The following is a 12112-nucleotide window of genomic DNA, read 5'->3' as shown; positions in this document are numbered from 1 at the left end:
CACCCCCACACACACACTTCAGAGTCAGGGCCCAAGGCTGCATCTACCCGCCACACACACACACAAACACACACACACACACATACACTGCAGAGTCAGGGCCCAAGGCTGCATCTACCCGCCACCCCACACACACACACACACACACACACACACACTCTCTCTCTCTCTCTCTCTCTCTCTCTCTGCAAGTTTATTGCTGCTGGAGGAAAAAATACAAGAATCAACAGCAGGGAAATGGATACAATTTTTCAGGAAATAAGGTAATGATCACATGATACTGAGGTTTCATGAAGCTACATCTCACATGTGCCTTACCTGTCACACAGATCCATTTTCCTATTCTGACAACCAAACTTTACAAAAAATGTTTTCTTTTTGAGAGGTTTTTCAAGGGTATAAAATACTGAGTTGTTCTAATGACAAGTGGGTCCCAACTCTGGTCAGTGATCAGTGACTTAACTGTCCTTCACAGCCTCTCACCACTGGCCCAAGACAGGTAGCCTTTTCTTAGACGCTAAACCACACAGAATCCTCAACTAGGTATTTCTGGAAAGGGCAAAGTGAACACAATAAATACTGTCAAATATGGGACAGGCTGCTATGGACGAAGCTGTGCAGATAAAGTGGGAACGCTGACAAGGTGAAATTGGGCTTACTATAGAGAATTTCAAATGATTGGACCTCATAAAAATAAAATTGATTGTCTGGAGTTAGGGTGCTCCTCTTCTTCAAACTATCCAAGCAACTCTAAGAAATGCTACAAGATTCGCTTGCAGGCACTGGACTAGATGACCACTCTGGCTCCTTTGAAAATACAAATTGCTTAAAAGCTGGAAGACTGGCTCACACCTGGAAACCCAGCACTCTGGGAGACCGAGGTGGGCAGACTGCTTGAGCTCAGGAGTTCGAGGACAGCCTGGACAACATGGCAAAACCCTATCTCCAACAAAATAAAAAAATCAGCCTGGTGGGGTGGCGCGTGTCTGTAGTCCCAGCTACTCAGGAGGCTGAGGTGGGAGGATCACCTGAGCCTGGGAGGTGGAGGCTGTGGTGAGTCAAGATCGAACCACTGTGCTCCAGCCTGGGCGACAGAGTGAGATGCTGATGCAATTAAAAACACACAAACAAACAACAACAACAAACCCTCAAAGACTCCAGTTACCCAGGATGGAAACATTTTCCCCAGATGCCTCTGGTTTCAGCAGTACCACCACTACCACACATCAGCGTCTGTGACCTTAATACAAACCAGACAGAACAACGCCAAACTCCAGACCAGGAAGTCCCTGCAAGACCGCTGCGTGCTACTGGAAGGTCACACCTCCCAAGAACAGTGCTGCGGGCACCGTACCTCCCCCAGCTCACCTGCCCTTGCTGTCCTGCATGTTGGGGTTGGCGCCGGCCTGCAGGAGGGCCTCTGCAATCTGCGCCATGTCAGACATCACATCTGCCGAGTGTTTCTTTGAACTGTACAAGGCCACGAGGTGCAGCGGTGTCTCCTGGGCACCCAGTGTAGCAGCGTTAACCAAGGCCCCGTTCTTAATGAGGAAAGTGGCAGCAAAGAGGTCTCCTTGAAAAGACATAACAGAAGAAACAGTAACACACGACAACACTCAAGTAAGGTGCTCTGGCCAGTGCCACCTCAAGAGGCACCAGCAAGTGACTGCAGACTAAGAATGTGTCTGAGGGAACCTCTGGGGGCATCTGTGAGTGGAAACTCATCCCTGAGATCGTGGAGTTACAGACAAACTCAAAAGGCTTTGTCAATCTTGGACTAACTGTTATCACTTGTCCTGCCTCCTCACCTCAGCATCTCTTCACTCTTTAAGAATATCACCAGGCTTCTATTCTTCAAAGGCTCTTCCAGGCAGCTCTCAAAGAGGGTGGGAAGGATCCTTCTCACACAATCTCTCTTTGTCTCTCTTCTCCTTTCCTGACCACAGCTTGTAGCTAACTAAGCAACACCTGCCCCCATTCTGCTGTACTTGCATACAGGTTCCTACTTAGAGTAAACCCATGCCTGTTTTAGTATTAAACAATTTTTCTTTTTAGTTTAGTTTATTTCCCCCCAGACAGAGTCTCGCTCTGTTGCCCAGGCTGCAGTGTAGTGGTGCAATCTTAGCTCACTGCAACTTCCACCTCCGGGGTTCAAGCAATGCTCATGTCTCAGCCTCTCGAGTAGCTTGGATTACAGGCATATGCCACCATGCCCGGCTAATTTGTTGTATTTTAGTACAGACAAGGTTTCGCCATGTTGCACATGCTAGTCTCCATCTCCTGAGCTCAAATCACCTGCCTCAGCCTCTCAAAGTGCTAGGATTACAGACGTGAACCACTACCCCTGACCTCTTTTTAGTTTTGTAATCTCATTACATACACATAACTGACTTAACAAGAAGTTTACAATGAAATATTTGGGCAAAGTATCTGTACACATTCCTATTTACAAACATTTCACATGGTAAATAACCTTATTGTGGAAACAAAATTTCTTTCTAAATCCCGCTTGGAGTATTACAGGTAAAAAGAGACTACCTGGAACTATTGACAAATATCAAATTAAGACTGAATAACATCTGAGTGCTTTGGAAGGCCGAGGCAGAAGGATGGCTTGAGTCCAAGAGTTCAAGACCAGCCTGGCAACACTGGGAAACCCCATCTCTACAAAACAACTTAGCAAGGAATGGCGGCACGTACCTGTGGTTCCAGTTACTCAGGAGGCTGAGGTGAGAGGACCGTTTGAGCCCCCGAGTCCGAGACTGCAGTGGGCTCTGAGTGTGCCACTGCACTCTAGCCTGGGTGACAGAGAGAGATCCTGACTCAAAAATCCATTCTTCTTCTTTTTTGAGACAAAGTCTCACCCCCATCACCCAGGCTGGTGTGTGCTGGCACGATCACGGCTCACTGCAGCCTTGACTTCTTAGGCTCAGGGGATTCTCCTACCTCAGCCTCCTGAGTAGCTGAGACTACAGGCACGTACGTCACCATGTTTGGCTTATTTTTTTATATTTTGAGTAAAGACAGGGTTTCACCATGTTGCCCAGGCTGGTCTCCAAACCCTGGGCTCAAAAGATCCATCCACCCGTCTCAGGCTCCCAAAGTGCTGGGATTACAGCCATGAGCCACTGCACCTGGCCAAAATCCATTAATTTTAATAGCTTGATTTACCGTCTTTGACTATTTATGCTCCGTAGGAGGGAATAAAAGTACTTTGACATGTTAATAAAAGGTCGAGAATTAAGTTTAAGATATTTAAGGTATACATCTGTGACAATACTTTGTCAGGCACTTGCATAGAGAAACAGGACTCTAGATTGGTTGTACAAATACACGGTCAGACTCAGAAGTAACCCATCTGACAAGTGGCCATTTAATGTTAAAAATACTTGTGAAATTCTTCATAAAGATAAAAAAGAAAAGAAAAGAAAAAAAAAACACTTGTGAAAAACCAGTTAAAGTATACTTGTCAACTTGGAGAATGACAAAGACTAAACAATTAAATTTAAGATTAAAGTTCAATCTTACTTGGACTTATATTTAAAATTTAAAACATACAAACACACTACGTATATATAAATTTTATGCTTCTTAAGAAAACAAGGCATCATTATGATAGCAAAGCATCATAATATACGGAACAGAAACCTGTTAAAAAGGTTTGGGGCATTACACCTCGCTGGGTGAGAGCAATTGCTCTCAGTGGCCACCAGGTGGCACCAATGAGCTCATACCGGGAAAGTTGGGTTTGGGGGGTTTTGTTTTTGTTTTGAGACAGGCTCTCTGTCACCCAGGCTGAAGTACAGTGGTATCATCATGGCTCACTGCGGCCTCGACCTCTGGGGCTCAGGTGATCCTCCCACCTCAACCTCCCGAGTAGCTGGGACTACACAACACACCCGGCTAATTTTTGTGTTTTTGGAAGAGATGGGTTTTGCCACGTTGCCCAAACTGGTCTTGAACTCCTGGGCTCAAGCAATCTGCCCACCTCAGCCTCCCAAAGTGTTGGGATTACAGGCGTGAGCCATGGCCCCTAGTCTGGAAAGTCTTTCAAGGGGTGCAGTTAAACATCTTCCAAGTCAAACTCATCTGCAACTTGAAATCCGCACATGAAACTTTGATGGCTGAAATGTGAGTTGACCCAAGAGCTGGGATTCAGAGGCACTTTCCGCAGATGCGGTCTCCATCTCCCCAAGGGCTACAGGGTGAATTTCTTGCAAATCACATCCTTCTTCAGCTGGATGATCCCCAAAATGCAGAACAATGTCGCAGAGTTTGATTTGCTGGTCCCATGAAAGTTGACTACATGCCTTAAATGTGTTGTCTTGGGATGAACGCTGGATTGTTGAAGGTGCCTTAGCACATCTTTCTTTTATGGATCACAGGCAATGGTGTTCTTTCCATAGTCCATCTGCTTTTGTCTTTGCATCAAGACACTTTGATTGGTTCCTAATTGTTAGAATTGTGGGTGCAGACTCCTTTGAATCACAACTTCGAGACAAGGATTTTCTCTCTTCCAAAATTTTCTCTTTACATCTTATGATATCATTTCATCTCCTTGAACTACACATCTACAGTCTGAACACCTAAAATGGGGTTTCAGGAGTGGTAAAGCTCTCTCAATTCTATTGACTGTATTCCTGTATGCATTTTCATTTGAGTATTCAGGTGTCATCTGGTTCTCAGTGGGTATGAAATTAGAAAATCATTTGCTTTTGTTTTGGTTTCTGGTTTTTTGAGATAGGGTCTGGCTCTGCTGCTCAAGTTGGAGTGCAGTAGTGTAATCATGGCTTACTGCAGCCTCAGCCGCCCAGCCTCAAGCAGTCCTCCTGCCTCAGCCTCCCAAGTAGCTAGGAGTACAGGTGTATGCCACTCTGCCTGGCTCATTTAAAAATTTTTTTGTAGGTATAAGGTTTCACTATGTTGCCTAGGCTGGACTCGAACTCCTGGCCTCAAGTGATCCTCCCACCTTGGCCACCTGAACTACTGGGATTACAGGCATGAGCCACCGCACCCAGGCTGTCTGTTTTTCAACACTTCCCATCTGCTCTATGCTTTCTTCCAAGGGACCATCTTGCTAGAGAATGTGGGCTCTGGCACTGGGGCAGCCGGGAGGCCTCAGATGCTGACTCGCTGCTCAGATGCTGGATTGGCTCCTGTCTGTTTTTTTTTTTTTTGTATTCACATTGTCTTATACAAAACAGACCCTGGGGAAATATTTGGGAAGCAAATGGATTGACTGGTTGGGGCTGTTAGGTTCTACGTTATCAGAAAGGCTCGAATTCAAATTAATTATGACTTCAGATAACTTAACAATTTTCCAATCAGTCCCTTCTCTTGAAATATTTTCATTCTTCTGCTCCTGTTCTGGGTGGGGCAGGGATGCAGAAGGGTGCAATCTTTACCAGTATCAGGTGCAATGGGCTAAAGCTCAGATTTCTTTATAGTAGAGAGGCAGTAAAGCACTACAGGTAACATGTACACTGGGGGCTAGGCTAGGTCAGGCCTTTGCTATCCATTTATACAGGTACACAGAGGGCCCTACTCTGTATCATGAACAAACTCCACGTGGATTTGGTATAGGAGAAAATACATAAAGACAACAATACATTAGCAATAAAACAAAATATCCTAGAGACAGCCACTAACATTCTGGGAATAGAAAGAAACTTTAGAACTATTGTGACAAAGAGCCTCAATGAAAAGTCCAAAATATGAGAAACTCGGGGGAGAAGGGATAACGTAGTTTCATTATTTTTAAGCTTAAAATATATTCCAAACCAAGACACAAATACATAGTGGCTGGGCACAGTGGCTCCTGACTGTAATCCCGGTAGTTTGGGAGGCCAATGCAGGTGGATCACTTGAGGCCAGGTGTTGCAGACCAGCCTGACCAACATGGCAAACCCAATCTGTACAAAAATACAAAAATTAGCCAAGCGTAGTGGCACACACCTGTAGTCCCAGCTACTGGGGAGGCTGAGGCATGAGAATCACTTGAACTCGGGAGGTGGAGGTTGCAGTGAGCTGAAATTGGACCACTGCACTGCAGCCTGGGCGACAGAGCAAGGCTCTGTCTCAAAAAAAAAAAGGAGACAGAGAGAGAGAAATATACCGTAAAGCTGAAACAAGATAGGTTAATGAGAAATGTATAACACACCATACATAAAGAAGATAAACTGGGCAATACCGCACAGGTATATGAAAAGCTATGAATGGCTGGATTCAGATGGAAGGCATGATAAAAGGAATTTTATATCTTAAACCCGTAAGTCCTCTTAGAAGAACTATAGATTTCGGATCAGATTTACTTTATTAATAAGATCCAAATATAAAGTTCTTTTTACCCATAATCATACACACATATACATAAATATATGCACCCCACATAAAGAAGCTATTAGAAATTACTAGAAACAGAAAATTAATAAAGCTTTACATTAAAAGAAAGTCAGCCCACAGGGTACATAAAGGAAGGGAAAAAGATAACTGATATCAGAAGAGCAGAACAAAAGGAGGAACAGAAAATGCCAAAGGCACCATTTATGAGGTTTCTGTCCATAAGAAAGTGGGTAATACAGTTCAGATGTTTTGATTTCAAATCATCAAAAACAGTTCAAATAAAAACTGGTGCTTCGAAGTTTCAGTTACTTCATCACCTCATTCACTGACACTCGCGGGTAAATGAGGCACAACTATCGTAAGCTGTCCACATAAAAATATTCTTAACAGGAAAGTCCACACTAAAACAATCCATATACAGTATTTCTCTGGATGCGGCTTCTGGACAGCTCTCTTCAGACAGTAGCCTTCATTATTCCACTCATACAAACCACATTTCATGCTGCTCCAGTTGGTGGCATCATTTTCAAATTTACTAAAAATAATTAACAGGAGCATACTCAAGAACCCCACTCACTGATGCTGGTTATTAAGGTAAAAAAGTTCAGGAAGAGCTGTTTGTATCAAGTGAAGGCTCACCTTCTTGCTGAGATCCGGCTGCTCGAAGGAGATGACCTCCTCAGCCATACCTGGGCCTCCTGGGGGCTCCCTCAGAGACACTGCCTGCCTGTTCCCTTCTTCAGACAAAATGACTGGTTTACTTGGTTATCAGGACGATCACTGACTATTCTGTTTACAGATTCTAATGTGTGCTCAGAACTAAACCTAAATCCCATATATTACAGACTTGCACTCTTAACAGCGAAAGTGAAAAAAAATCCTACAGGAACTGAATCTGGTGGTGTTCCGATGCAGGGTCAAGGTATGAACTGCAGGGCCGACCCTACCTGTCACCTGATTATTACTACTGGGTGTACCGACACCCCCGTCTCGCATTCTCTGAACAAACAAATAAAGCCTTAGTGATTCCCACTTTATGGATAAGACTCAGAATGTGACTTACCGAAGGTCACAGAGTCAACAGATCAGTTAAGATTCAAACCTTGGTACATACAAGCTTCACAGCCAGTGCTCTGTCCACCGCAACATGTTACACTCTCTAAAGTTAGCAAAATCAACTTCATTATACCCACACTGTAACACACATATTTGCAGGCAATTAATAAACTCAGAGTGGAAGATTAAATCATCTGAAAATAAACATCAAAAATGGATCACTAATTCTTGGCAATTCTTGTAACTAAGCAATCACCAAAAAATTTAATAACTCAAAAATGTTTTATCATGAAACAAGAATTGTCTCTCTGAGAGGAAAGAAACAAAATTCCCAGATTCTTTTTTTAAAGTAATGGGGTATTTGTTTCCAAGATAAACATCTCAGACACTAAACAGTGTGGGAAAGAATCAGGCCCTCCCTGGTGAGATTTCCCCACTGAACGCATACTCAGTGCTAAGCACCCACTGGCTTTGCACAGCACAGAATGGTGCTTGGGAAAAACGCATCTGGTCTTGACATTGACAGACTCCAAGGATTTCCTACCCAGTGATGAGCAAAATTTTCCTCTCTACCAGCCAGCAAGCTCAGCACTCCAATACATGGCTAACAAGGATATTTGTGTTAAAACCTTTGCCCAAAAAAGGACAAAGCTGGCACAGGACCACATCTTGACGGAACTACATTCTATCAACTAGGAGCCATTTGTGAATGGCAAAATGCGGTATAGACGAGAATGGAGTAACAACGCATCACCGAACGGGGAAAACATAGATGATTAAGATGGAGTGAAACGACTATATTCTCTCTTTGATGTCTACATGTAAGTAACAAAAAAGCGGACATGGCAATGTACTCCAATCAAGTCAACCATCCCACCACAAAATTAATGCTTCAACACTTTTGAAAGCTTTCATTCGTTACTGGAACTCTACCTCTGTACAGATTTCACTGGGTCAAAAATGACCACTGCAAAGCAACATCAGCCAGGATCCATTTGGGACTTAGGCATTAGTAAGACCATGGAAAAAACTAAACAAAAAACTAGTATTGTTTCTTCCTTTGAGAAGTTAATTCATTAGGATTAAAATGTTTTGTTCTCCAGTTTATCCTTTCTAGATTCTTCCAACTACCAACAATGTATTCAAAATATAGCTACAATTCCAAATAACTTTGCTAGAACAAAATGAAACTTTATCAATTTATCTTAAGAGAGGTAGAATATATTTAAACATTGATGGTTTTGACACTATCCTTGTATCTGTGGTAGGATAGAAAAGCAAAACCTTCCTAGCACAATTCCTGGAGAAAGTAACCCACTGAGCAAGCAAATATATCAGGTGCTTACAAGTAAAAGGTACTTCCTCACACACAGGACCATCTTTAGAGCCTTTCTTCCGGAGCCTTGTTGGCACCATGAACGGCCAAACAAACAAGGCCTAGGGAACAGCCATGATCAAATTCTCAATCACGGCCCATGATCAAATTCTAAATCATGCAGCCTGTGAGTATAGACTAGAGAAGGCTTCGAGAATTTTTGAAACAAGTTCAGAAAGTCTTTAAAAATTACTTGGATAAAAATAAAATTGCCTGCAGAGAAAAACATGAAATCCACCTGTTCCCACCTCTTTGGATTCCTTTGTGTAGCAAGCTCCAGCCATGCTTGTCCACCATGTCCACATCAGCTTTGTGGCTAACCAGCGTGGTGGCAATACTCTCCAGTCGTCGCGAAAGGGCTAGATCTAATGCCAGATCTCCATTATGATCCGCCTCATTCAGCTTCCCAGGGAGCTACACAAACAAGTTTGTAAATTAGCGTCCAGTGAGTAGAGAAGAGGACCTATTTTAATTTCTCCCACCTTGACCCTTAAATATCGTCTCCTCTACAAAAGTCCAATTTAAGTAGTCTGACACTACTTACTCTCCAAATTCAACTTCGTCACAAACTTCTATCAGGCTTCCTCAGGGCACATATTTTCAGGGAGGACAGAATTAGTGGGGACCAGACAGCAAACATAAACAACGTGGGAGACAATGTAAGAATCACAGGGAAAATGTGGACAGAGTGCCATGGGGCACGACTGCCAGGGCAGAGGTTCGGAGGGCTTCTCGGTAAAGAGCTCATGTTTTCATGAAAGGCGGTGGCTTTCCTACTTCATTCTTCCCAGCAGTTCAATGTCTCCCAGTACACTGACACCCAGGATAAAACATACCTCGTTCCCATCTGTCAAGAGCCACTACGTTTTGTTTAAGGTAATGTAGAAGGCAGAATTATAGCCCCCCAAAGATGTACATGTCCTAATCCCTAGAACCTGTAAACATGTCACATGACATGGCAAAAGGCGTGCTGAAGATGTGATGAAGGTGAAGGACCTTGAGATGGTGAGGGCACCCCAGGTCATCCAGGAGGGCCCAATATAACTCATCACACAAGCTCTTACAAGTGAAAACGGGAACCGGAAGAGTGAGTCCAAGAGATGTGACATGAGAGGGACCTGACCCACCACTGCTGGCTTTTAAGACAAAAGCCAGCGCTATGAGCTAAGGAATGTGTGGTGGCCTCTAGAAGGTGGGAATGGCCCTCAGCTGACAGCTGGCAAGAAAACAGGGATCTCAATCCTGTAACTGCAAGAATCTGAATTCTGCCAAAAACCCAAATGAGCAGGAATTGGATTCTCCTCTAGAGTCTCTGGAAAGAAGCACAGCCTGCTGACACCTTGATTTTAGGCCAGTGACTCCTGTCCTAGACTTCCAACCTATGAAACTGTCAAGCAATACATTTATGTTGTTTTACCCATTAAGTTGATGGTAATTTATTATAGCAGCGAAAGCAAACTAAGAAGTATTGTTACCAAACAAACAAACAAACAAACAAAAAAACTACCTAAAAGCATGTGAGAGGTTTTTAAATTGGGCAATGGGCTAAGGCTGGAAGGATTTTAAGGAACACTTTAGAAAAGCTCAGCTTGCCTTGAACAAACTATTTAGTAGAAATCCGTACATTAAAGACTGCGCCAGGGATGGCTCCAATGGAAGTGAGGAGTACCATGGAAAAAATAAGTGCATTACAGCTTTGGGAAATGAAAAACGGAAAAGGCAGCTACAGTACCTGGGAATCCATTTCAATCAGATAAAGGAAGACCACATCTTCTCTCTCCACTTTGATAGCTTTATGTAGCGGGTACTCTGTCTTGGATTTGATCATTTTGTATAACAACTGAGCACTCATGCTACTGAAATCCTCCTTTCTCAAGTCATCCTAAGAATTCATAATATAGTAAAAAGCAGAACAGATACAAAACAATAAAAACAACTCCCATTAGTAAGCCCTTAAAATGCAGCAGTCAGGCTCTACGGTAATTTAAGAGCTTAACATTTCCCAACTCATTTATTTCTCCCCAAAACCCAATGAGGTAAGTACTTGATCATCCCCACTTTACAGATGAAAAAAGTAAGGCATAAGGAGATTAGATAACTTGCTCAAGTTCAGACAGTCCTAAATGGCTAGGGAACCAGAAGGCCTGTGTTCCGTGCCTCACTCTTTACCCTAGCACTACTGGGTCTCCCAGTGAGATGGAAAAGCACAAGCCATGCTTACCTCTAACAGACATGCACCCCAAGGGAGCCTCCACATGAGAGCAAGGAGTCTGCCTCCCACACCCACAAAGATGGCAGTTACAAAGTCAATTAGAAGTTCACCAACAGGTCACTCCACTGGGTCATAGCTGGTCCCTATTATTGCAGCTCTCTATATTTCTACCTATGTTAACTGAAAGCTTTCCAATCCTGTTTCAACTCCTTAAAATTCAGTGCTTTTCTACCTTGGTTATGAGAAGGAAAAGGAAAGAAAAATTAAAAAAAAAAAAATCCGGTGCTTTTAGCCACCTTTTCTGAAACTAAGCTTTTCCCACAATGTTGCTGAATACCAAACAATTCGCAGAAAATAATTTGCAAAAGGTAGCACTAGCCCCGATTTCTTAAAACTGCTAACAACAACAACAAAAAAATGTAAACACTGTTCTTTATGATGAAAACAACCTAGGAAAGACAAGTCTAAATTTAAAGATGTTCTCCACCTGATGTAGAGAGCAAGGGCAAGCTCTGAGACTGTGTGCTGAGTACTGCAGAGCCCGCTGGCCGCAGAGCCACACCCTATTCCTGCAGCTCAGCTGCAGCTTCCACAGATGGAGGGTGAAGGCAGGCGATGCTTCCAAGCCTGTTTCTGAACCTGAGCTATCTTTTTTTGGGGGTGGAGACAGGGTCTCACTCTGTCACCCAGGCTGGGGTGCAGTGGTATGCTCTCGGCTCACTGCAACCTCCACCTCTCAGGTTTAAGCAATTCTCACGCCTCTGCCTCCCAAGTAGCTGGGATTAAAAAGCATGTACCACTGAGCCTGGCTGATTTTTGTATTTTTAGTAGAGACGGGCTTTCACCATGTTGGCCAGGCTGGTCTCGAACTCCTGACTTCAAGTGGTCTGCCTGCCTCGGCCTCCCAAAGTGCTGGAATCGCAGGCATAAGCCACCGCGCGCCCAACCTGAGCTATCTTTTGTCCTTCCACTCTGAAATCACAGAACTACCAGAATTTCAGAGCAGAAGAGTCTCACAGATCATCTAATCAAACAACTTATTCTTCAACTATGTAACGAGAGAAAACTAGGTGCCAGAGAGGTACCTTCCCATGGAGCTACGTCCCAGGCCTCGGTCCCTGACTGCG

The 12112-nt window shown here is 43.7% G+C and overlaps 1 protein-coding gene across 2 annotated transcripts in view; it reads right to left on the bottom strand.

Moving 5' to 3' along the window:
* Window positions 1-12112, bottom strand: part of ANKFY1 (ankyrin repeat and FYVE domain containing 1) — an 83848-nt gene that overhangs the window by 29197 nt on the left and 42539 nt on the right. For both annotated transcript variants that reach the window (XR_005197380.1, XM_017512184.2), the window contains exons 6-8: window positions 10506-10655; window positions 9022-9187; window positions 1369-1573 (exon numbers count right to left, since the gene is read on the bottom strand). Coding sequence is in view for 1 of the 2 variants with exons in the window: in XM_017512184.2 (XP_017367673.1) it covers window positions 1369-1573; window positions 9022-9187; window positions 10506-10655 (521 nt within the window). In the remaining variant the exon portion in view is untranslated. The remainder of the gene's footprint in view (window positions 1-1368; window positions 1574-9021; window positions 9188-10505; window positions 10656-12112) is intronic.

Source organism: Cebus imitator, unplaced genomic scaffold (assembly GCF_001604975.1).
Source record: "Cebus imitator isolate Cc_AM_T3 unplaced genomic scaffold, Cebus_imitator-1.0 Scaffold464, whole genome shotgun sequence".
Lineage (NCBI taxonomy): Eukaryota > Metazoa > Chordata > Mammalia > Primates > Cebidae > Cebus > Cebus imitator.
This window is presented reverse-complemented; position numbering and strand designations above follow the sequence as displayed.